Source organism: Zootoca vivipara, chromosome 8, assembly GCF_963506605.1.
Source record: "Zootoca vivipara chromosome 8, rZooViv1.1, whole genome shotgun sequence".
Lineage (NCBI taxonomy): Eukaryota > Metazoa > Chordata > Lepidosauria > Squamata > Lacertidae > Zootoca > Zootoca vivipara.
In genome coordinates, this window is record NC_083283.1 from 82,119,150 (window position 1) to 82,145,935 (window position 26,786).

Sequence of the window (26,786 nt, forward strand, 5' to 3'; positions counted from 1 at the left end):
AAGGCTGTGTGCAAATTCTTAGGGGCTCGCATAACAGCATGAAATTTATAGGATCCCTAATGTAGTGATTCAATGCTAATAAAGTGTTATGAGGTGTGCAATTAGCACATATGGCTGTCACCTTTATGAGACCTGAACATGCGCCACACTTTAACACTCCAAGGGTTAACAAGGACAACCAAGAGAAATCAAATGCAATTTTATTGTATCAAAAAGAGAATTAGCATACATGCTACAGATGCTAAACAGGTACCGTATGTTGCAGGTATGTACCCAATTATTATATTGATATAGTCCATTATCAGGGATTTGTCAAGTACAGTGTTAATTCTCATTTGCATTTCCTCCTGGAAGGAAGTAGGTTAGGCCTGCGTGTGGCCATTCACATCTCCTGCAGTCATCCATAAGTGTGATAATGTTCAGGTGAGCAAGGCATGCTGGCATCCATATGTTCAAGGTGACCTTAGTCTGATGTCATGGTTTGTTGCTTAGGGATTTTATCTATCGTGCAGGTGTTTAGTTAGAACTTTATTTTTCCAAAGGCAAGGCAAACCCCCCCCCAGCACATTGATACATTAAAACTAATGGGGGAAAATACATTAAAAGCATCCTGCCCGATTCTAAAAGGCCACAGATAGTTCCTGGGGGAGAGCATCCCGCAAATAGGAAGCTGCAACAGAAAAGGTCCATTCTCATGTTGCCACCCTCTGGACCTCTTGTGGAGGGGCACATAAAAATGGGCTGCAGATGATGATCGCAGGGTCCAGGTTGGTTCATAGGGCGAGAGGCAGTCCTTGAGGTACAGTCATACCTTGGTTTAAGTACGCTTTGGTTTGAGTACTTTCAGTTTAAGTACTTCGCGGACCCATCTGGAACGGATTCATCCACATTCCATTACTTTCAATGGGAAAGTTTGCTTCAGGTTAAGTATGCTTCAGGTTAAGTACAGACTTCCGGAACCAATTGTGTACTTAAACCGAGGTACCACTGTATTGTAGCCCTGGGCCATTAGGTGGACTCTGCCTGTGTTGTGGAAGTTTTGTCTAACATCCTCTTTCCTAGCTTTCCAGCAAACAATGAAACTATTTTGTCAATGCCACTCTTCAGTGCCAAATCACAGGCTGACAGCCCGCTGGAATTCTTCTTCTTAATGTTTGCATTACATCTGTGAAAAAAAGAACTTTTATCAGGGATACTTCTACCCAATGCAACTGCCTTTCTCTGGCTTGCCGGAAGGAGGGCTTAGATTGTTGTGCCAGGAAAATTAAGTCACGACTCTTGATTCAAACAGTGTTGATAGCTCTTACTTCTATCAGCAGTTATAACAAAACTACATAAAATGTGTTAATACTAGGGTTGCTCCCAGGCAACAAAATTAACTTTGGAGCCCCATTTGCTGTTCCAGAAAACAACATGCCTTGGTGTGAAGCACCTTAGAGGCCCATGGTCCATGGCAGGATGCTCTTCAGGAAAAATAAGGGTTTGTTCCCTCCCACGTCTTGCCACTGGGAAGTCAAAACTAGTTATACTTCTTTTCACAGCAGGCAGTTTCCCCCATCCCGGAGTAAACAGCGCCTACCAAATTACAGTGAAATAAGGGCTTTTGTGGGTGTGAGTTGGTGTGATTGTTTTTTAAATTAAACTTTCAAAGCTCTCCAGCACAAAGTAAAAGCGTCTTTATATATACTTTTAGGAAGAATTTCATTAAATCTGCAGATATCAAAGACCAGGGGTCAGCAAACTTTTTCAGCAAGGGGCCAGTCCACTGTCCCTCAGACCTTGTGGGGGGCTGGACTATATTTTTTTGGGGAAATGAATTCCTATGCTCCACAAATAACCCAGAGATGCATTTTAAATAAAAGAACACATTCTACTCATATAAAAACACTAGGCAGGCCCCACAAATAACCCAGAGATTTATTTTAAATGAAAGCACACATTCTACTCATGTAAAAACACTAGGCAGGCCCCACAAATAACCCAGAGATTTATTTTAAATAAAAGCACACATTCTACTCATGTAAAAACTGAAGGCGGCCCTGTTTAGGGAAGTTTTAAATGTTTGATGCTGCATTGTTTTTAATATTTGATTGGAAGCCGCCAAGAGTGGCTGGGGAAACCCAGCCAGATGGGCGGGGTATAAATAATAATAATTATTATTATAAAAACACGCTGATTCCTGGACCATCTACACGGGCCTGATTTAGAAGGTGATTGGGCCAGATCCAGCCCCTGGGCCTTAGTTTACCTACCCATGTCATAGACCCATCCCAAGGGATGAATCCTGCCAAATTTCAGGAGGATAACTGCAGTGCTTTCCCCACATGGGCAACTTTTAGAGTTGGGGAGTGGGGTATGTAACAAAAGGGGGAAAAAATAATCTTCACTAGTATTCTGAGTGTGATTGGTCTAAAAACAACATACGTTAAAGTGGCATCTGGCGCCCACAGCATGCATGCTTCCACATTTCAAACAAATTGGCCCAGCACTTTCATTCTAGGTGCCTTTAAATAATTTGGAGGTGGGATAGGGAGAAAAAACTAAAAGGGATTAGTTTCCTACCAGTAGTTTTGTTTGTGGGCACTGATTCAATGGTGTTGGGTGGTATTGAACACAGAGCAGCAATATTTGAGGGGGCAGCTGGTGTGGGGGTTGGAAACTTTCATTTCCTGGACCATACTTCCTCCTCTCCAGTCACCTGCCCAAACTGCTCCTACTTCTTGGGTTGAGCAGAGAGTGAGTGGGGGCTTCTCTTTTCCTCTGCTTGGACACCTCTTTCTTGCCTTTCATGCCTGACATCTCTGCATCTGCTTCTTAACTAAGCAAGAGGGGAACTACTACCGCATATGCAGGTGTGCTTTAAGGCTGCTCTCGGCCTAGTCTCTGGAACTTTTCCCTGCTCAGCTTCTCCTTGCAATGCAGGCAGATGGCACAGCTGGGATCCACTGCCAACTCAGGGGGGTCCCAGACTGCTGTGCCACTCGATCCCACTACTCATGCTACCAGTCACAGAATATGTAAACCTGCAGCTGTAGCATATCACAGTAACATGGCCTTATTGTGGGTGGACTCTGGACAACCAGTTAAATTTTATTTTATAATGACGTTATCTGTTAGAAGAAAGGGGCCAAGTTACTAGAACTAACTGCAGGGGGAACTAATATCGCAGGGTTCCTTAATCCAATGATACAATGTCAACTCTCTAGTTATCCTGAGAAGAAGTAGGTGCTGGGTGCACTCGGCACCCCTTTTTAAGCCAAGGTTTTTCCATACAGTACTTACCCTAGCAATGCATCCATGCATTCCCATCCTTCCAATCCAAGCAAGATTGCTTCATGTAGAGCTGTATTGTAAAGCCTGTGTAAAAGTAGAGGGAGGAAAGGGGACAAAGCATAAGAATCCTAGGCTGTCAACTGTAAGGTAAGAATAAGGAGGCTGGCTTGCTTACAGCCATCACAAATCACAAGTAGTAGTAAGAACCCAACTTTAAATCCTAACATATAAAATGGGAACCCGCTTTTAATTTACTATATTTATTTATTAGTTAAATTTGTATACCACACTTCATTTGAGTTCACAACATAAAATAAAATATATATATATATATAAATGTAAAAATCATGAAAGTGCGGGCTCCACTTTTCTCCGTAACCGCTTGACCAATCGTCCTGAAATTTTGACACAACGATCCAGGCCACTCCCCGAGTGTTATTAGAAAAAAATCCCTCAAATCTCACACCTCCGCAGGTACAAATCTCTTTTTCAACAAAGTAAAACAGCGCCCTCAAGTGGATTTCCTCCCACAGTACACCCCTCCCTGTGAAATCTACACCACACCCACAAACCCCGCCTCCACCACGAGATCCACCACTCACATATATCAATTTGGCAGAGGTGTCGAAGACCAAACCAACTGAAAACAGGCCTTTTCCAGCAACAAGGCCCAACATTGCCAAGTGGAGGTAGGGGCCTGCCTTGGGGGGGGGGCTGAATAGGGGGCAGGGATACGTAATGGATCAGAACAGGGTGGGGGGAGACACAGGGATGAAACCTGCCCTCTCCACAGTATCTCGCCTCGACTCAGGGACTCTGAGGCTCAGGGATCTGAAGGGGGGCTATTACCCTCCATTTCACAGACTAACACACTGCAACACATGCAGGGCCAGCTAGTAACGTATAAAAACACAAAATAAGAACAAAAACAAACCAATATGCAATATGACTGCATACCAGAGAAGATCATTTCCCCCCTGGTCAGATGGCTTGGAACCGACATTTTGATCGTCCCGTGTCCCAGCTGCAGCATTCAGTGTGATTGTGCAGCTTCCATATAAAATACACATTTCCATGTGAGATTAAATGTTTAAAAGGGAGTGTGCATTGGGAGAATGGTTGCATGGCATATTTCAAACAACCTGTTGACTGCTTCAGACAGCAGAGCAAGCTATGTGAACTATATAGGCATGTAAAAATGCCATTTACCGGTAGATTTCCCCCTGGTTTTCAGAGTTACTTCAACAAACCTTTATTAGGCATTACAAATATAGGCCATCATAAAACATCCATATATAAAATTTTAAAATATATACAAATAAACAGCCATGTAAAAATATGTAACAAGGATTGCCATTGGAGTTCCTTCCTGCTAAAAAGTATTCAGAGTTCATTCTGTATGTTAACAGCTTCAATTTCCAAATAAACAATCAGAACAGTTAATCAGAATGAAGAAGGCTGACGTACGGTCTTGACTGATGGTCCACGTTGGCACCTTTCTGCACGAGAATGGGAATAACTTCATGATGCCGGTTCAGCACAGCCAGCGTTAAAGCCGGTTGGTCCTCGCTGTTGGTGCAGTTGGGGTCAGCTCCCTGGAGTGTAAGTAGATAATCAAACATACCTCCCTTTCTTCCCTCTTTTAAAGTATTGTACATTACACACTGTTCAAATGGTATTTGAATTGCAGGAAGATCTGGTTAATGTTAAGAAAAATTAAAATGTGTATCTGAAGAACTGTGCATGCACACGAAAGCTCATACCAAGAACAAACTTAGTTGGTCTCTAAGGTGCTACTGGACAATTTCTTAATTTATTTTTATATAAAATTACCACTGTTAGAATATATATAATAGGGTTGTCATATTTTAAAAAGTGATTTTAAATCTGGACACAAAAGTTGTTAAGCTTTTGCAACATCAGAAAAAAAGAAAAAGAGAGAACTTTTTGAGCTACTTTTAAGGAAATTTGCCAAAATCTACGCTTCCAACAGGGATTTTGATGCCTGAATCGTGGCAATGTGGTTCACATATCCACACACGCTTACTAACCTGGAGGAAAGAGGATTGAGCATAGTAAGTGGTGGCTATAAAAGCAGGACTTGCTGGTGATTCACATGCAGGTAGCAGGGAGAGGAACAAGGCCTAGCTCACCAGCTCTCTTCCCACATCCCCTTTACCACATGCCAATACTGTAATTTGAACTGTTTGACTAACATATGCCAGGGAAACTTGTACATACAGAGGAAGAACTCTTTAGTGGATCACCTATTCAAGCTTATACCTGTTAAGTGAGTAGCATAAAGAACTATGTATTGACAATTTAGGTACCTTTATGGTATACATCTACCGGATAGTTTGATTTTCAAATATTATTAAAGAAAAGAAACAAATGTATTCCTAATAGTTGAACAGAAAGCTTCAGAATGCCACACTACTGAAACTTGCCTCGTCAATCAGTTGTTCTACTACGAAAGGTCGCCCTTGGCCTTTTGTACCCACTTCCTTCAGCAACTGCCTAGATTCAGTCTAGAAAAATGCAGAAACAAAACAGCCAATATAGAATTATCTACAGGATGGTTTTTCTGAAAACAAACCCAATGGTATACAGCCTGCATATTTATTCATTAAAAGGGTAAAGGGGCCCCTGACCATCAGGTCCAGTCGTGTTCGACTCTGGGGATGCGGCGCTCATCTCGCTCTATAGGCCAAGGGAGCCGGCGTTTGTCCGCAGACAGCTTCCGTGTCATGTGGCCAGCATGACAAAGCTGCTTCTGGCGAACCAGAGCAGCGCACGGAAACGCCGTTTACCTTCCTGCAACGGGAGCTCACCCCGTTGCAGGGATTCGAACCGCTGACCTTCTGATCAGCAAGCCCTAGACTCTGTGGTTTAACCCACAGCGCCACCTGGGTCCCAAAAACAGCCATTTCTAGGCAACAGAGATGCAATCCTACAGCCAGGAAACTGCCTGCTGAGTGGCATCAGGAACCTGCAGGTGTGTCATTCTGCTCCTGGAGAGGGTGTTCCATGTGTAAGAGGTGCCTGCCTACAGCATCGCCCTGGGCTACTGGCAGAAATGCTCTATTTCAAAGAATACCACACAGACCAAACAATGGCTGAGTGCCTATGAAAGCAACGTGCCACAGATGGGTCGTGGGCATGGCTGGTGCCTGCCACATCCTAAGCTCCATCAGCTACTCCATCCCTGAGGGCACAAAGGTCTCATCTTGTCAAAGGCCGGTATAAGTAATTGTCTTCCTGCAGAGATCAATGACAGAAAACTGCTCCCCACCTGCCAGACCGACCTCTGAATAAGGGAGCTCAGGGTGTAGTCGCTGCACAGACCCAACAGTATATCAACCCTCTTTGAGGTGACCTCAACCCCAAGTCAGGTGACAGGCACGCAGAATGGAGCTATGCATTGGCTGCCTGCTGGTGAGGTCAGTTCTGAATAATAGTCAGGATGGGTTTGTGGTGCCAGAATTGTGACAAAAGTCAACCGCACTAATCATCCCCCGGAACTCCTTTCAGTCAAGAGGAAAACGATGAACTCATTGGAGAAAAGCAGCGTTGCTCCCAACAGGTGAGACATCCCACTGAAAACCACCATTGGCTACATATTGGAGAGCCATCAGTCCCAGTTACAGAACAGATTTGTTTTGCTTTGGAAGGCATCTTTCCCCAGAGCCATGGTGTTAAGAGCGTGCATATGACCTTGAGGGAAGCCCTGTTCAGATGGAACATCTGCAGGCACACAACAACTGCGAGGGAAAGGGCCAAGGCCCACGGTACTCTTGCTCAGTGTCTCCAGTGACCATGTTGTTGTTTAGTCGTGTCCGACTCTTCGTGACCCCGTGGACCAGAGCACGCCAGGCACTCCTGTCTTCCACTGCCTCCCGCAGTTTGGTCAGACTCATGCCATACTTGACCTCTAAGTCAAGTACAGTGGTATCTCTACTTACAAATAACTCTACTTACAAATTTTTCTACTTACAAATGGAGCTCCGTCCGCCATCTTGGATGCGGTTTAGATAGGATTTTTTCTACTTACGAATTTTTAGATACTTACGAATTTTTTCTCCCAATGCATTCCTATGGGATTCGACTTACAAATTTTTTCGACTTACAAATGTGTGTTCGGAACACATTAAATTCGTAAGTAGAGGTACCACTGTATGCAAATTCCCGGGATTTGGATAAACAGTTCCGTTTGCATGAACAAACGTGAGATTGGAAATGAGTGCATGGCAGGCCAGCTGATGACTCGCCTGTGACAGGATGGAAGTGTGACCCAATAGCTCTTGTCCAATGTTTCCCCCACCCACCCACTTTGGTGACAAGACCAGGGATATACTGTGTGGCCTACATGCTCTCCCTGTGGGATTGCTCTAGCTACTAAGACAAAAAAGGAAATGCATAGAGCAGAAGTAGGAGGAAGGGAAAAGGCAATGGAAGTAATAATATTTGCTGTGCCTCAAATAGTACTTTCCAGAAAAGATTAATTTTTAAAACCAGCTTGGTACTAACACTGCTTATGTTGCAGCATGGTGTTAACCACCATACAAAGAGCACATACATACAGTGAGCTTGTCTTCTTTTTCTAGACATGTCCCTGTTTTCCTCATCCTTTTGACCTTCTCGCTGGGGCTTGGCACTCTTTGACTCTCTTCTCGTGCTAAAATAGAGAAAGCTACAATGATATTCAAGTGATGTCCATAGTATAGCAAAATAACATAGGAGCCCCACATAACAGCAGCATGAGCTGATTAACAAAAGTTTTTTTGTTTATTGCAATATTCCTAACAAACCCTGCAGTCTTTTCCCCCAAGAATATGTTCCGGTATTTCCAATGAGATGCCTGGTACGTGATGTATGGCTTTCTGACTTTGCTGCTGATCAAATTCTCTTTTCAGGTCAGTGAATACCTGACGCTCTTGATGGAAGCGCCTTTCCCCTCCACACCAAGAAACCTAGGCAAGAGGTGTGTGAGCCACCTCTTTTGGCTCTTGGTAACTCACAGCCTGAGACATAGCAGCAGGCTACATTTCCACTACCAAAGGGACCAGCATCTGCGATGGAACCAGCAGGCATCAGGTGAATTACAAGGCAAAGCCCCATGGGGTCATTGTGTTGAGTTGCTATAAATGATAGCCAAAGGCCTAGGAGAAGAGGAATGTTTTTGCCTGGCGCTTAAAGTTAGGCAACGAAGGCATCAGGCCAGCCTCCCTTGTTCCATAAGCAGGGAGCCACTGCAAAAAAATGCCCGTTGTTCTGCTGCTGCCCTCTTGACAGTGCTCTGGACATGCCTTGAGATTCATCTGCTGTAACAACGGAGTCAAGATCCCAGGGGATGCAAGCGATTTTGTCCTCAAAATGCTTTGCAAACAAGTCACAGTGAGCTACCATTGGTTCCACCACCTCCTTTGGGCCAGACTTACACTACCTGGAAAAGCTCTGCTGGAGAGCACAACAAGGATGCAATGGAGCCAGCAAGGAAGCCACCTTTGCTGCCTTCTCTGCCACTAGGTAGGCTCCATGATGAGCCCTCGCAAGCGTTTGATTGCATTCAACTGCAGTTTTTTCTCCACTCGCGTTCAGTCTCCCCAGCTTCTTTCCCCATCCTAAGCTCTGAAGTAAAGCAGGAAGCCAAATTGGCTCCACAAAGCAGGAGAGGGCGCTCAGAGGAGATTGTGTCAATGGCCCAAGCCATTTGGGTGTTCCAGAGGTTGGTGAGGGCTTCGACAGGAGCGCCAGTCATATTAGCTGGGAATTCCCCAGAGCCGTCTGGAAACCCATCTGAGGGTGGGCCATCCTCAAAGGTCCCTGGCTCTGCAGAGTGGAAAGGGGCTGAAAGCAGTGAAGGGTCCTTGGGAATACCATGCACTTGGGATCTACTTCAAGGTTTAATTTCCAGATGTGCTAAGTGGGACATACTTTTCTGCATACAAGTCACTGTTTGAAAATGTACAAAACAAGGATAGCATTCCTTTGAACCAAATCACACCAGAATGCTCACCCAGACCAGCTTGACTTTCATGTAATCCAGCTCTTTCTGCTTTGCTGGGGCTCAGTTCATGGTAGCCCAATGTCAGTGGTTTATTGGTCAAAATATCCTGGAGAAGCATAAGCAGTATATTATATGACAACCTTTGCCATACCAACATAAGCTATAATTCAACGCAGTAGTTGTAAACTGTATTGCAAACTTTCTTGGCGAGAAGATCTGTTATGGCTGCTAAGCTTCTCTAAAAGACAATCTGCATACCACTGCTTATCCTTCCCTATGATGTGTAGCTACAGCAGGTGTTGGGAATAAGCTTAGGTGCAGTGTGCACGTTGCATTAAAATTTAAATAATAGCTTAAAAACAAACAATGGTTTAATTTGAATGAGCACCATGCTGGTGTACGCCACTCGATCTTCTGCAACACTCCTCAATAGTCTTGGCTTGTGGAGTTGTCCAATCTGGGCTCATGGTTTGTTTCCTTTGAACAAACCAAAAGTGGTAAGCCAAGAGCAAATATTGGGTACAACTCATGGTGTGTAAGGAAGAAAACAGAATACAGGCATGGGAAGAGACAATATGATTATTTTGTGGAATTAGATTTATGAGGTTTAAGAAATAGTTTTAGGTTAGTTAAGTAGAAATTGTATGTTTAGATAGATAGTTGGGTGAAGAAAAAGCAGGAGAAGAGTGGAAACCACTCAAGATTTATTTACAAAAACAAGTGGAAAAGGCGCAACTGATAGCGGATTTATGAGGGGTACAACATCATGAAATCAAATTAAATCAGATAGGTGTATGCGGTTTATCAGAGAAATTTAAATCAGAATATAGGAGAGGTTGGAAGTCACGATATGGTGGAGGGGGGGAAATTTTAAAATTTTAAAAAATAAAATAAAAATAGATAGTTGGGTGGACATTCGCCTTTATCTCTCCTTCTCTTCCTAGAGCCTCTTGGTGGCCGGGGGGGCGGTTCTGGGGGGAGGGAGGGTGAGGTGGGGATAAACCCAATTATAAAATGGACCACCTTCAATTGTCCACCTTTCATGGGACTCTCTCGTGGCAGGAGGGGGCGCAAGAAGAAGGGGAAAAATATGTTAAGAAGGGAAAGGGTTAAGTTTAGAGATTAGGTATAGCTGTTTGAATGTCTGTCTAAAGAAAAAGGGTTGGAATTGGGATGAAGAAATCTGCTATGACCATTTTTATGAAATTATGAAAATCAGAGGGAAGGGATTTGAGGAAGTCACTAAGACAATGTTAAACAAAGTATGAGCTTGAAAATGAGATATGTTTTATTTGTTTGTCTGGTTTTGTATTAGGTAAAAAAGGGGGGCTTGTGGAGGGGGGTTGGAAGAAGGGGGATAATATGTTGTGTATGCTTTTCTTTATTATGCAAAATCAATAAAAATTTATTTAAAAAAAGAAAAGAAAAAGAAAACAGAATACAAGCCCACTCAGGGGTATGAGGAAACAAACCATGAGCCTAGGTTCAGACTACATAACAAACCTGCCTCTGGTTTGTTTTATTCACAGCGCAAGGGAAGAATGAACAAACCTTTGAGGAGCACCCACAAGTACAACACCTGCTCATATTAATCTGTGTGGACTAATCCTTAATCAAACTCTCAATTCAAGCATGACAACGATCCATGTATGGGTTGTTACTGGAAGCTATGAAAATAAAAATAACCCTTGGAAGTAGATAAAACAAGTTATATGAATAGCAGTAGAATCCTACACAAGACAACAGTGATATAGATTAGATGTTTCTATTTTAAGTGAAAAAGACCAAGGAATAAAAAAGGACCAATGTCCAGATGGGATAAGTGGAGAATTCTTCCAGGAATTTAATGGATTAATGGCATTTAGATTGATCCAAAAAATTCAGTGAAGTAATAGTGATGCAGAGTGCCTAATGTTGGGGAAAGTGCATATAGTGACTATACAGTAATCGGGGAACAATCCTGAAAAGCATTGACCATTATAGACCTATCCCACTCCTGGATACAGACTTTGATTTTGGTGGCAATATAAGCAGGAAGGGTAAAATGCTATTTTGGAAGAATAAATAAAGGAAGATCAGATGGGCATTATATTAGAAAGCACATTTGTTAGGAGAATCTGCTTACCCAGACCGTATTAAGAATGTGTCAAGAATGTTTGTGTAGGAAAAACTCAGCCTCAGATTAGATAGAAAGTAAAACTGATCCTCCAGAGTCAGTCATCTAGCTCTGATAATACATGCATGCTTTTTCTCTGAGAATGTGACCTCATTTCTGCACATGTGTAAAGCTAAGGCAAGGGAATAGTTGTATGTAATGTATAGTTGTAATGTATAGTTACAAAATAGTTTTGTAATGTATAGTTACATTAGTTTATGTATAGTTACATAAAATAGTTTTGTAATGTATAGTTACAAAAAAGGTGGGAGGACAGATAGATAGATAGATAGATAGATAGATAGATAGATAAAAAACCACCTCAGGAGGGTCACCCCTAATGTAAAATGCTCTAAGGCAGCTGCACACAGATTCCTCAGTGTTGAAGAAAGATATCCTTTAAGGTAGATATTTGGAATACCACTGGTTTAAAAGAACTGCAATGAGCCTTGATTAGTCCAGTTGCAATTTAATGACTCCTGACTACCAATGATTCTCATTATAGCACTGCAACCTTCCCATCTTTATCAGCTTTGATTTCCACACTGACCTTATTTATAGCAAGTGCATAATTTATCTGGAGACTGACTTGATAGCTATCCTTGTGGACTGTAGCAGAAATAAGCTATAGAAGGGAAAAAATGTGATTAAGTTTTCTTTTCTTCCTTTAAAAAGAAAAATAGCTATGATCCTTACACACCTACATACACACACACACACGGACGGACATATACTACTTTCAAAAAAGATTTTTCAAATCAGTGTACAATACAGCTAGGTTATATATAAAACCAGTTAAAATCTTAGTTGAAAAGAAAAGTGGAATAGCAGTAAGAAAAATAAATCAGCAGTACATTTTGAGATGAGTCTTGACCAGTTGGCAAGAAGATACCAAGGAGGGGACCAAAACACCACCTGCAGAAAGGTATTCCACAATGTCAGAGCTGTAATGAAAAAGGCCCTGCTTCTTGCAGAGGCTACTGTGGTATCAACACAAGATGGAATCTGAAGGCCTCTACTTCTAGTTCTTTTTAATGTGGAGGTTCAGACGGCTGAGAGGCAGGGAAGAAAAGGGTACTTCAAAGAACTTAACAGGATCTGGTCATGTTTGGTTTGGAAGGTCAAAACCAGCACCTTGCACTGGGTGCAGGAACTGGCTGCCAAAAATAGGTGATAGGTGATTATGCCGATTATGCCCATCAAGAGGCAAACAGGAACATTTTGCACCTGCCAAAGTTCCTGAACTATTTTTAAAAAAACAGCTCCAAGTGGAGTGCACTGCAGTAATATCCTCTGGTTAAACCAAGGTATCTAGGGTCTATCTTTCAGTAGCAGTGCAGTTGTTGAATCAGCCAAACCTAAAACAAAAGCAACCCAGGAGCAACACCAGGCTCAGTAGTAAGTTCTAATGGCAAACCCAACCCTACCAGGGGAATGGAGAATGTGATCCCATCCAAAACAGGCATGATCCCAGCCAAGTGGACCACTGAGCCCCCTTTATCATCAACCCTTTTAACATTAACTTTTACAATTGGCTTGATTATTAACCTTCTCCATCTCAAGGTCTCCCTGATCATTTTGATCAGGGAGATGACCGCATGCTCCCAATACTAACATACTTTTGGGGCCCAGTATTATCACCCACAATGATTCTGTGGACGAGTCTGCCTCTTTGGGGATTTCTAGCTTGCTGGACTCAATGCTCTCTTTGGCACACAGAGAGACACCACCTCCAATACGTCCTTCCCATGAAGTTGATACCCAGAGACAAAACTGTGCCCCGCTGGTTCTTCCCATTCCATCAGGTTTCCATTATGTCCCATCTAGGCTTGGAGGCCTCTAGCATTAGTGTATAAACATTAGTAAACGGTCTCTCTCTTCAAGCATCTTTTGCACCTGCAGAGCTCTGGCCTCTCTTCCATCTGATAAAAATAATAATACATAATGCAGACTGCTTGAGTCACCAAGAGACTTAAAATTGGCCAGCTAATTTATAAATCTGAAGACTCACGGAATTTATAAATCTATGAAAAGCAATAGAAAATATTACCAGAGAAAAGGATATCCATCCTAACATCAACCTCCTCATTCTCACTCCAACTTCTCTCACCAATTGCATGGGGGGGGGGGGAAGGACTGTCTCCCTTCTTCTCAGCAAGCCTCTATTTTTTTTAAAAAAGCCAAGTCATCTCACCTTTTGCCTTAAATCACTACCCTAATTCCCTTTATGCATCAGCATCACAGGAGAAAGATTAGAGCCATAAAAGGTCCCTTCTTTATCTTACCTTCCCCATTTGAGGTTCTCCAATCAAAGTCCTGAACTCCAGATTGTTTTGTGTGTAGCTTCTGAGGTGTGCACAAACGTGATCTAGTTGCTTCCTCCAGTAACCTGAATGAAGGAAATTAGACTGAACATATCATTGGTGTTACAGAGTAGCTGAAGAAAGAGGGTCCTTGTGGACTGGTGGCTCTTGCAGGTGATTTCTAAAACATGCCATAAACACAATAGCAATACATTAGTGGTGGATCCATATTGGACCATCCACAAATCATTTCATTTTATTAGGTGTTCTGCGATGCTTCCCCAGTGTTCTTATACTATTGCAGGGGTGGCCAACTCCCAAGAGACTGCGATCTACTCACAGAGTTAAAAACTGGCAGTGATCTACCCCCTTTTGAGGGGTTCGGGTCAAAGTTGTTGACTTTTTTTCAGGGAGGAGGTAAAATGTTGAGCCACAGTTCAGCTTCTTTGGAGGGAGCCAGTGATCTACCGCAGACATCCAGTGATCTACTGGTAGTTCACAATCTACCTGTTTGACATGCCTGCACTATTGCTTGGGTGGGTGGGCAACAAAAATGAGACAAAGAAACAACAAGATTTCAGCAGGAAGGCTGTGGAACATGCACTGATTGGAAATGAAGCCATATGACTGTCCTGAAACTTTTGCAGGCACAAACAGTATTGAAAGTGGGACTGCATATAATGCCCCTGATGAGCACAAACAACAGAGAGGGGAATCCTGTCTCCATTTTCCAGGAACGTATTGGGCCAGATCTCCCCTCCTTACCTACTTTCCCTGAGCGGCCAGATTGAAAACCTTGACGTTTGTTATTTATTTTATGTTTAAACATTTATTTTCCCTTCATTAAAAATATTTTATCCAAGGTGGATAACAAATCACCTTTAAAAATAAATTGCGAATCCCCAGAGGGTATGGTTAATTGGGCAGTACAGTCGTACCTCGGGTTACGAACACCTCGGTTTGTGAACAGTTCGGGTTACGAACTGCGCAACCCCGGTAGTGTTTTCGCCGCGCGCGCGGTGCTTCTACACATGTGCAAAGCGCAAAAATCACGAAAATTGCGCTTTGCGCATGCGCAAAATGGTGCTTCGCGTCGCGTTCGGTTTATGAACTATTCGGGTTACGAACTGCGATCCGGAACGGATCGCATTCATAACCCGAGGTATTACTGTATACGATAATTAAAATCCCCCAATCAAAATCAATCACATATCAAAAATACAGCAGAACATACCAGCATCAAAATCTAAGAACCTGCATAAAGAAACTGAACCTACTACAAAAGGATAGCCGAAAGTTGCTGTAAGCACGATGACTCAAGTTCTTCATGTGCAAAGGAATCTAGGAGTAGGAGTGAAGAGGTTGACAGGCTGCTTTATGAAGGATTCATTCTGAATAGCATCTTTTTACCTCTTCCAGGACTGATGGCTGTGAGCAGAGGCTTGTGATAATTTGTCTCATTTGATTTCTCCTTTTGAGAAAGCTCACTTTCTTTCTTCTCTAGAAATTTGATGGATGGATAGAACAAGCCAATGGTTTGAGTTCCTTGCTCTTTTTTCTCTAGTAAATTAGGTATTGATGGTGGCAATGATATGACTGATGGCTGCCTCGTCTGCAAGCTGCTGCTCTGTTAAAGATTGTATTATAGGTATATTGTATTATAGGTAAAAAGGCTGACACAGCTTATCAGATATAAACATAAAATCCCACCAATATATTTCCCCTAAATAAAATGTTTTCTGAAGGAATTCCGACATTCTCTATCTGATCCAGTGGTCTGAACATACATTTGCACTCACCTTTTAGAGGGTTCAGTATCATAATCTAGATCAGGCATCCCCAAACTTCGTCCCTCCAGATGTTTTGGACTACAATTCCCATCATCCCTGACCACTGGTCCTATTAACTAGGGATCATGGGAGTTGTAGGCCGAAACATCTGGAGGGCCACAGTTTGGGGATGCCTGGTCTAGATAGATGTGCATCATAAAAGATAAAGGGACCCCTGACCGTTAAGTCCAGTCATGGATGACTCTGGGGTTGCGGCACTCATCTCACTTTATTGGCCGAGGGAGCCGGTGTTTGTCCGCAGGCAGCTTCTGGGTCATGTGGCCAGCATGACTAAGCTGCTTCTGGCGAACCAGATCAGCGCACGGAAACACCATTTACCTTGCCGTCGGAGCGGTACCTATTTATCTACTTGCACTTGACGTGCTTTCGAACTGCTAGGCCGGCAGAAGCAGGGACCAAGCAACAGGAGTGCATCCTGTCGCGGGGATTCAAACCGACGACCTTCTGATCGGCAAGCCCTAGGCTCGGTGGTTTAGACCACAGCACCACCCGCGTCCCATTTATTCACTGTTATTTATTTTAGTCATAGGCTATAACAAAGTGCAATATACTGGCTTATTTTAAAGCAGACTCATTTTCATTTTCAGCCTAAGGCACATAGAAAATTCCCCTTCGGTCTTTATTACATGCTGGCCCCACTATCGAAACACTCATTCTCTGAAAACTTAGTTACCTTAATCCACAAAAGTACAGTATGTCCAAACCTTGCTACACAAGTGGCTGATTCAGATATAACAGCCAGAGTTTGCCCACTTTCTTACTTGTTTGGATTTTGCTTGTCAGCAGCAGCCATTTCAGGCAGAAAGCCCCACTGAACCCAGTGGAATTTAGATATGTATAGGATTGTGCAGTTGTCTGCATGACTTTCCTTGAGCTACTGATAAGGGATACAATCCACTAGAAAATGATTTGTAGGCACCCAAATGAAATGCAGTTCTGTGTACTAGCAGCCTTATTTATGCAGCAGACCTGGCTTTGATACTACTAAGGCTTTCATTCTATTATGCAAATCATACAGTAAGTAATCTGTAAAATATTTAATGGCATCTCATTTCAACCAGATGACTGAGAAGCTTGTCAAGTGGTCCTGGGCCTCTCAGATTGCTTGTGTGTGGTTATTTTGTGCGGAAATTTCCTTACCATTTGCGCTTCTGGAAATTGGATCCCACAGACCACACACTGCGTAACGCAAATTGGATTTCCTGCTCCACACACACAGTAGACTACTTTGCCCTTTGGATTATAGAACAAGCACATTTCAGTAAATGTAAGTGTCAAGCAATGTAGGAATATAGCAGGTATTATGTTCTTACTGCTACAGCAGGAACCCCCCACCCCACCCCCAGAAACCGTTTCTACAGAAATCTTTTATTTTTACATCAACTCTGAGCTACCTTTTGGCGGATGCTGCCTTGTTCTTGCAGCCGTGGAGTCATCAGAGCTTCACATACGATACATGTTGGCGAGTTTCTTGGCACTATAGTCTGGCATTTGTTGCACAATTCCATCTGTAGGGAAATAACAGACACATTTGTACCCATTTTCTTGCCAAACCAGGACAATAATCCTAAAACTTTGAAAGAGGAGAACCATCAAAATCTGTGGAATGAATCAGAGGTTAAAAGTAAAAAAAGAAATTTCACATCACAAAAAAGGCAACAGCAGCCAACCACACTCAAGACTCTGCTGTTCAGCACATCTGTCTATGAAAATACTAGGAAATTAATTCCTGGTGAAGTAGTGACAATGGTGGCAATGGAAACACTGGAGCCCTGGTTGGGGCAAATCTGTGTGTCCACTAAGAAAAAGTCGAGATCTGCAAATCCTTTCTAACACTACTTCTTTATACAAGCCAGTGCAAACACTTAACATGCATTTGACCCAGCTAGCCACTTTCATTACCTGAGACCGAGGCATCCATGTGGCAGAATTAGACTTTTCTCCATCACTTGAGGTATTCAAGTAATTTTTCGACAGATGTGTTCCAATGATTTGTGAGGGCACAAATGGTTTTTCTTTTGACAAGCCTAAAATTACGCACACATTTCATTTTATTATTTTTCGATATCACACTTCAAAGGAATGCTAACCTTGACTAACTGTGTAAAACATATCTAAAGCATGTTCTGGAATGAAATAAATTAGAAAAGAGTTAAATCAATGGCAAATTCACATATACCAAAATACATACTATACATGGAAATAATAACATATAGATGCTGCCCCGTAGTTTAGACTATTGTTGTTTTAATCCCTATTTATATTATTATCTTGATAGTCTGTTCAATGGTTCAAAAAGTGTACTAGGCGTATAATAATGAACTGGTCCACTGGTGTTATTACATATGGACATTTGCCTGCAATACAAAACACCAAGGAGGAGGTTGTATGCTTTGGGTAAGTATGCTAATCAGTTGTATATGGTAAACTGGCAGCCTAAAGCTTACTAAAAACTAGAGTGATAAAGTTGCACAAAGTCAAATTTACAGCACTGCCAATTTCACTGATAATTTTGATACAAAGTGGCAAAATCCAAGGCAATAACTTTGAGTACAGAAAAGAATGGGTTCAGGAAGTTATCCATAAAGCTCACTTGCTACCAGTTCAAATTATCTGAACCAGTGGCCTTTTTGGAGTTCTCTCAATTGAAGATTTAACATACAGTACCTTGTAATTCCAGTGCTACATCATGCAAATGGAACCTGCTTTCAGCACTTGCTTCCTTCTTTCTTAGTTTCAAATGAGACAATTCATCTTCCATCTCCTAAGAACAAAGATTCTGATCTATAATCCCATATACATATTTTGATCTGTTGCACATGCTCTAGCCATTCTGAAAGGACTCTTATCAGTGTGCTTTTGTAATAGGCCTTGTGGTTGGAATGGAGGGAATTAGGAATGGGGCAAGGCAGCAAGTGAAAAGATATGTCTGCATCTGTGGACACCTGGCCATTTCTTCGTCAGAGCGCGAATGGGCAAATTTAGTAGGGGATCAAATACTTTCTCCCCTCACTGTACAATCTACAATCCAGAGACATTTCAGGATTCCATCCATTTTTTATATTAGAGTCATAATTTGATTAGGGATGGAGATAAACCAGAGGCCAATACAAATGTATAGTTTACGTTCAGCATGCCAGAATATTCCCCCCTCTCCCCCCTTTGGAGTCTCCAGGTCTCTTTCATCCAGAAATTCTCTTTGGAGATTTGTTTCCCCCTTTCTCTATGCATCTCCTGCCCCCTGCTATTCCTGAAGCATATGAGCTCTTGGCTGATTATCTACCTTGACTCCTTGCCCACTTCTCTGGTGTCTAAAAAGGGGCAGTTACAGGTAGGTAGCTGTGTTGGTCTGCCATAGTCGAAACAAAATAAAAAAATTCCTTCCAGTAGCACCTAGTTGTTGTTTAGTCGTTTCCGACTCTTCGTGACCCCATGGACCAGAGCATGCCAGGCATTCCTGTCTTCCACTGCCTCCCACAGTATGGTTAGACTCATGTTCATAACTTCGAGAACACTGTCCAACCATCTCGTCCTCTGTCGTCCCCTTCTCCTTGTGCCCTCAAACTTTCCCAACACCAGGGTCTTTTCCAGGGAGTCTTCTCTTCTCATGAGGTGGCCAAAGTATTGGAGCCTCAGCTTCACGACCTGTCCTTCCAGTGAGCACTCAGGGCTGATTTCCTTAAGAATGGATAGGTTTGATCTTCTTGCAGTCCATGGGACTCTCAAGAGTCTCCTCCAGCACCATAATTCAAAAGCATCAATTATTTGGCGACCAGCCTTCTTTATGGTCCAGCTCTCACTTCCATACATCACTACTGGGAAAACCATAGCTTTAACTATGCGGACCTTTGTTGGCAAGGTGATGTCTCTGCTTTTTAAGATGCTGTCTAGGTTTGTCACTGCTTTTCACCCAAGAAGCAGGCATCTTTTAATTTCGTGACTGCTGTCACCATCTGCAGTGATCAAGGAGACCAAGAAAGTAAAATCTCTCACTGCCTCCATTTCTTCCCCTTTTATATGCCAGGAGGTGATGGGACCAGTGGCCATGATCTTGGTTTTTTTGATCTTGAGCTTCAGACCATATTTTGCGCTCTCCTCTTTCACCCTCATTAAAAGGTTCTTCAATTCCTCCTCATTTTCTGCCATCAAGGTTGTGTCATCAGCATATCTGAGGTTGTTGATATTTCTTCCGGCAATCTTAATTCCGGCTTGGGATTCATCCAGTACAGCCTCTCTCATGATGAATTCTGCATATAAGTTAAATAAGCAGGGAGACAATATACAGCCTTGTTGTACTCCTTTCCCAATTTTGAACCAACCACTTATTCCGTATCCAGTTCTAACCGTAGCACCTTAGAGACCAACTAAGTTTGTCATCGATATGAGCTTTCGTGTGCATGCACACTTCTTCAGATAATTCCCTCTTCTTATATCTCCTATCTATTTTTCTAAGTCTTACTACAAATTCTTCTTTCCCCTTCTCACATCATCTTCAACCATTAGTTGACCCCTCCATTGCAGGGGGCTGGACTACATGATCCTTGGGGTCCCTTCCATCTCTACAATTCTATGATTCTTCTTCTTTCTTAGGTGACTGGTGCTGATGATACTAAGCTAAATGAACCAATGATTCTTATTTTATGTAAGGCAGCTTTCTATAGTCCTTTGTAGGGAGACACGGGTGGCACTGTGGACTAAACCACTGAGGCTCTTGGGTTTGCTGATCAGAAGGTTGGCGGTTCCAATACACGCAACAGGGTGAGATCCCATTGCTCTGTCCCAGCTCCTGCCAATCTAACAGTTCGAAAGCACACCAGTGCAAGTAGATAAATAGGTACCGCTGTGGCGGGAGGGTAAATGGCATTTCCATGCACTCTGGTAGTTGTTGGAAAGCTGTCTGTGGACAAACATTGGTTCCCTCGGCCTGAAGCAAGATGAGCGCCACACCCCAGTCACTTTTGACTGGAATTAAACCGTCCTGGGGTCCTTTACTTTTTACCTATATTGCTTTGTACTTTATAACAAGCTTGCTCAACTTGTGACCCCTCCAATATGAATGGGGACCACCAGGCATGCGTGAGTAGGGGTTGGGGGTGGAGGTTGTAACTTCTGCAGGTGTTCAATATCTCTCCCCCTTTTGTGATGCCCCAGGCAGACAGGAAGAACATGGATTATGAAGCCACTGTTTCCCCCTAAGTTGCAGCAGGAATGGAAGAAGCCTGATTTGTCGGTGAACTTGATCCATGAGGGTTCTGATGACTTACTTGAATAGATGCTTCCCCTGAACAATCCTGAGTTACTTTGAGTTAGATCCAACTAACCCAGTGCATTAGTGGAAGAACTCCTGCTGGTACAATGGGGCTTTCTCTCTCTCTTCTCCCACAAACACTCTGGAGGGTCAGGAGAGCCCCCAGAACAGCACTTGAGAGAAGGAGAGGGGAGATTGTTCCATCTGGCAAACAAAAATGGTCATGCTGATGGAACAACTGTGTTAGCGTGACATTGAATTCTATCTCAATGTTTTCTGAAGCACTCCTAACGGGTCTCTCCAGCAACAAGAAGGGGAGTTTTTTTAAAAAAAATATTGTGCTGCAAGACCTTCATATTTAACAGCATAAATGATTCATAAAACTTTTCAGTAGATTTAACATTTTTATAACTTGCCTGACTGACGAGATCTTCCAGGAAATTCTCCTTCTCATCTTCATCAGGTACATGTACGTTGGGAGTTACATATTCTACTATAAATACTTTTGTTACAATGGTACTCTGTCTGCCGTCTCTGTAAGTTAAGAAACAATAAACTCTAGACCAGGCCTGCATAATTTGTGTCTCATATAAGGGATTCTCTTCTTTTTGCTGCCTCTGGTAAATGTATAAGAATTTGGCTTTGCGGGTCACATGCTGTCTGTGTTCTAACACAGTAGGAAAATAATAGGTAAATAAGGATTAAATGTGTTTCAACTTTATTACTTAATTTTTTAAAATATATATATATCTTGCCTTTGAGTCCTCAAATAGACTCCTCAATGCAGTTAATAATAATCAAAGTTAAATTAAACCAAAACCAATCCATAAAATAAACAATAACACAAAATAACATCCAACCAATATGGAACAGAAACAACAGTAGAAATTTCCACATGGAGATATACATCCTCGCATTGATGGAGGTTGGACTAGACCAGGCATCTCCAACCTTCAGCCCTCCAGATGTTTTGGACTACAATTCCCATCATCCCTGACCATTGGACCTGTTAGCTAGGGATCATGGGAGTTGTAGGCCAAAACATCTGGAGGGCCACAGGTTAGGGATGCCTGGATTAGACGATTCTCAGGGTCCCTTCCAGCTCTACAATTCTACAGTTCTATGATTCTATGCTTCAACCTCATAAAACTTTACCTCTTTTGATCTCTATCATGGTCCTAACAGAAATCTATTCGCTGAAGCTGCTATTTGCATTTGGAATGGTCACAAAGCCTCTGTATAATTCCACCTTGTGGATGGCACCTTCAAGTGCAACTAATGACCCCAACCTTTCACTAGTACTTTAGTCTCTTATTCTGGAGATGGGGAAACTTACAGACTTTCTCCGGTCATTATGGGGAGGAAGAGCCAGCCCAACTTCTCCTGGTTCCCTGTTTGCCCAAATCTTGGGCGTGTATTGCTGGAGCAACCTCATGGGAGTGACCTACAATGACCAGTAAACCTTCAGCATCACAGTGTTGGACTAGGTCTGGGGAGACTTGGGGCCAGTCACTATCTCTCAGCCTAACCATAGGGCTCTTGTGAGGATAAAATAGAAGGCAGGAGAACCAACTGATGGAGTGGAGACCTGGAGCAGCATGAGGCAGGAAACCTTCAGAGATTTGTGCTTGGGGAAATAATTCCTTTGTCTAGATAGGGAAGAGATGTGAGTTGGAGGAATCTTGTCTTGGGCTCTTCTTAACCAAAGAGAAAACACTATTGTATATCGGGGAGGCGTGATCCTTGGTATTTGCCTATCCAGACTTCAAGCAAGGGAGTCTTTGGGCCACAAAAATTCTAAAAGGGCAGGCAGCGAAGAACTGCTTTAAAATGTACATGCCAGCTTTTGAGAGGGGATTTGTGTTGAGACAGTGGAAAAGAAAAGTTAAACTTCCTTTACCCCAAACTGCTCAGGCTTCCCCTTGGTTGGTATTTACATAAAAAAAAAACTATACTTCAATGATGTTAATGCAATTATAGTCATATCTAGTTTAGCTTTAAATTATAACACAGAGTAGTATTTCCCCTATATTTGTTATAAGGTAAAGGTAAAGGGACCCCTGACCATTAGGTCCAGTCGTGACCGACTCTGGGGTTGCGCGCTCATCTCGCATTATTGGCTGAGGGAGCCGGCGTATAGCTTCCAGGTCATGTGGCCAGCATGACAAAGCCGCTTCTGGCGAACCAGAGCAGCACATGGAAACGCTGTTTACCTTCCCGCTGTAGCGGTTCCTATTTATCTACTTGCATTTTGACGTGCTTTCGAACTGCTAGGTTGGCAGGAGCTGGGACCAAGCAACGGGAGCTCACCCCGTCACAGGGATTCGAACCGCCGACCTTCTGATCAGCAAGCCCTAGGCTCAGTGGTTTAACCCACAGCGCCACCTGGGTCAAAGAGGATACCCAAACACACACACACACACACTCTCTCTCTCTAAATCTGCCTTTGTTTAAAAGATTGATTACATAGTGATAACACTTACTTTGTGACTGCCAGTGCCTTAATTGTTATTTTCCCATCTGGTAACGTGATTGGTCCATTATACTTAAAAGTATTATGATCTCCGTAATTAAGTTTCCTAAAGAGTTGTGGTTTACTTCCATCAATAGTATAATATATGGTGACATTAGGGGTATCTGAAAGATGAAAGAAAAGGATGTCATCCCTTCTCCCCACAAACAATAATTTCTATATGAAAATATTCCTTTAAACCCCCCCCATTTAAATCAGAAGAATATACTTCTTGTGAGCAGATATCTATCTCTCGCTTAAAGACCATGAATACATTTTTCTCTGTACATAAGAATGCATACAGTATTCAGCAGCTGCACCAAACAGGATTGCCTGTGTTTTAGCTAGGCGGAAACTGGAGCCTTGTTGTGCTTTTGGACCCCTTTCCCAAGCTATACTATAAAGTGCTGAAAGGCTCTAATTCAGGGCTGTCAGCACTTTATGTTATGTGGGGGTGGGGTGGGCAGACATCCTGTTGCAGAGTAAGAAAGGGAAGAATTTTCCCTTTCCCTTTCCCTTTCCCCATTCTCTTTCTAAACTCCTGGCACACATTACTCCTCCAGGTCTGATACACCTGGTGCCTATCTATAGATCTGCAGAGAAACAGTACTACTGAGCCTCAAGTGTTGAAGGACGCTTTCTCCGTGTGTGCATTTTCCTGAAAAAGCATGCCATTAACTTCAGTGGCATATGCTTTTTATGGGAAATGAAGTAGGAGCCATGTATGCCTCCTTCCAGCAACTCCTGCAGCCCAAGCTGGTGCCAAGCATATTGCTCTGCTTTCCTTTGGAGCACATCAGTGAGGCTGAGAGTGGGTCTTGTCTGGGCAGCATAGGACCCCCAGGTTTGCACTTTGCTAATGCAGCGGTTTGACTTCACTCCTGGACTGACACTCCACTGTCTCTCAAGACAAATAGATGCCAACAACAGTATTTATTGAGAGAAGTGAATGATTTTGGGGATAGCGAGTTTCTAGGTCCTTTCTCTTTTTTTGAAGTACTATGTGATAAACGCTTTTGCCATTTGTGGTCTCCCCCCCCCAAATTCCTTTATTTCCTTGCTAATAGTATGTAATACCATTCTTTTATTTTCTAATTCTGGCATGTTTACTTATTAGAAGAATAATGATTTAATAATTTATCATTTCTACCCCACCAATCTGGCTGGGTTTCCCCAGCTGCTCTGGACAGCCTTCAACAAAATATTAAAAACTGAATAAAACTTCACACATTAAAAACTTCCCTAAAAGGGCTGCCTTCAGAGACAACTCTTCTAAAAGTCAGATAGTTGTTTATTTCCTTGACATCTGATGGGAGGGCGTTCCACAGTGCGGGCGCCACTACCAAGAAGGCCCTCTGCCTGGTTCCCTGTAGCTTTGCTTCTCGCACTGAGGGAACCGCCAGAAGGCCCTTGGTGCTGGACCTCAGTATCCAGGCTGAACGATTGGGGTGGAGACGCTTCTTCAGGTATACTGGGCCAAGGCCATTTAGGGCTTTAAAGGTCAGCACCAACACTTTGAATTGTGCTTGGAAAAGTAATGGAAGCCTATGTAGGTCTTTCATGACTGGTGCTATATATGGTCTCGGTGGCCACTCCCAGTCACCAGTCTGGCTGCCGCATTCTGGATTGGTTGCAGTTTCCGGGTCACCTTCAAAGGTATCCCCACACACAGTGTGTTGCAGTAGTCCAAGCGGGAGATAACCAGAGCATGTACCACTCTAGCAAGACAGTCTGCGGGCAGGTAGGGTCTCAGCCTGCGTACCAGATGGAGCTGATAGACAGCTGCCCTGGATACAGAATTGACCTGCGCTTCCATGGACAGCTGTGAGTCCAAAATGACTCCCAGGCTGCGCACCTGGTCCTTTAGGGGCACAGTTACCATTCAGTACCAGGAAGTCCCCACCTGCCTGCCCCCCGTCCCCCCAAAACAGTACCTCTAACCACTGTTTTTACGCTGTCCCAGATAAATGCCTGTAGTGGGTTGGACAAGAGCCAACAGGTGTGATTCTTACCTTTGTACAGTAGGCTACATTCATTTATTCATTCATTCACATTCCTATGCACACCTCTCTCCATCCAGGACAAACAAGAGGCATTACCACAGTTCTAGAACATGCAACCCTCTCGCCCAGAAGGGTTTGGGGCAGAGCTGGAATGAAGTGTGATCTAGGGAGAAGTGTGGCATTGGTCCATTTAGAGAGGCTTGGAGGGCTGTATTTCGTCTCTGGGTCTGAGGTTCCCCACCTCTGTTTTAAAGTGTCTTCCTTTTTACAAGATGAAATCACTTATGAAGTGAAATGGAAAGACCAGCAGTGTGTGTGCTGCACATATAAAATGAAACATATAGCATGCATTCTGAGCTGTTGCAAATACCTGATTTGATCTCTATTAGTGTATTTGTATCTATTTCATGTTTAGCTTTGCCTGGTGTTGAGAATCGTAGTGGTATAATTTGAGGCACTAAGATGGATCCAGCAGTCATTTTTTCCTCAAGGTCTATTGGAACAAAACAAAATATTATTATTATTATGAACACAACAATGCAGTACGTCCACTCCAAGACTAAGGCTGCAATCCTATTCATACTTACTCGACAGTAAACCCACTGTAGCCAGTGGGATTTACAGTAATTCTAAATAGAAATGGTTATGATCTCAATTGTGCATGCTATGAATTGCAGAAGATTGCTGGAAACTTCTCCTCTTGGGATCCTTGAAAGGCTGTTTGCATGCCAATAACTTCCAGGGACGCTCAGTGGCACTGCTTGAGGCACACTCAGTGAGTCAAGGAGATAGGTCACCTGGATCTAGGCTCTGCAGCAGGTGCTAGGAACCTTTTGGCCCTCCAGATGCTAATGAACTACAATTCCCATCACCCCAGCAAGCATGCTCAATGGCCAGGGTTGGTGGGAGTTGTAGTTCAGTAACATCTGGAGGGCCAGAAGTTCTCCACACCTGCTCTAGATAGCTCTCATTCAGGGGGCCCCCTCGGCCCCCTTTAGTTTCAGTCTTCAAAAATATCGCTAGAACCATTTTATGCTGTCTGAGCCTCATAATTTGATCATGATTATCCTGTTTTCAGTAAGCTTTTTTTTTAAAAAACAACAACAACCACAAACCAATTTTACCATTGTTTTGTTATGTTCTGAGCGGCTTCCCTGGAGGAAACTGGGGATAGAAAACAAAGCATCACCCTTCGTCCTGTATCTATTACGGTCCTCGTCACCGGGGAGAACCGCTAGGTGCAACGGAATAGCCCCGGAACCACCGCCCCTCAGGCGACACTCACCAGCAGCCTCGCTCCGGACCCAAGGCTCGTCCGTCGCCACGGCAACCGCAGCCTCTCTTTCCCGCCAGCCCCGCCCCCGACGGACGCCTTCTGTTGACGTCACCTACCCCGTCGCCACGGCAACCGCAGCCACTCTTTCACGGCAGCCCC

The 26,786-nt window shown here is 43.2% G+C and overlaps 1 protein-coding gene across 2 annotated transcripts; it reads right to left on the reverse strand.

Annotated features, from left to right (window-relative positions):
* Positions 1-183: 183 nt before the first annotated feature.
* DZANK1 (double zinc ribbon and ankyrin repeat domains 1) lies at positions 184-26,702 on the reverse strand. 2 transcript variants are annotated; one of them, XM_035103557.2, is made up of 17 exons: positions 26,637-26,702; positions 25,722-25,844; positions 23,320-23,473; positions 21,253-21,370; positions 18,256-18,352; positions 17,491-17,615; positions 16,983-17,096; positions 16,729-16,821; positions 15,149-15,365; positions 13,721-13,824; positions 11,986-12,060; positions 9,290-9,386; positions 7,854-7,948; positions 5,721-5,801; positions 4,741-4,868; positions 3,283-3,357; positions 184-1,165 (listed from the first exon to the last, which is right to left on the reverse strand). In XM_035103557.2, the coding sequence occupies exons 2-17, from the start codon at positions 25,828-25,830 to the stop codon at positions 1,009-1,011; spliced, it is 1,839 nt and encodes a 612-aa protein (XP_034959448.2). In that variant the 5' UTR covers positions 25,831-25,844; positions 26,637-26,702; the 3' UTR covers positions 184-1,008. The 2 variants fall into 2 exon arrangements, with proteins under 2 accessions (XP_034959448.2, XP_060134074.1); XM_060278091.1 differs by lacking the exon at positions 11,986-12,060.
* Positions 26,703-26,786: the final 84 nt, after the last annotated feature.

Excerpts from the sequence above, each read along its gene's own strand:
- DZANK1 (XM_035103557.2), bottom strand. The coding sequence starts at position 25,830 with ATGACTGCTGGATCCATCTTAGTGCCTCAAATTATACCACTACGATTC. Across the intron at positions 17,097-17,490 it reads CATGGATGCCTCGGTCTCAG|ATGGAATTGTGCAACAAATG; the intron begins GTAATGAAAGTG and ends ATTTCCCTACAG. Across the intron at positions 13,825-15,148 it reads AGCCATCAGTCCTGGAAGAG|GTTACTGGAGGAAGCAACTA; the intron begins GTAAAAAGATGC and ends TCCTTCATTCAG.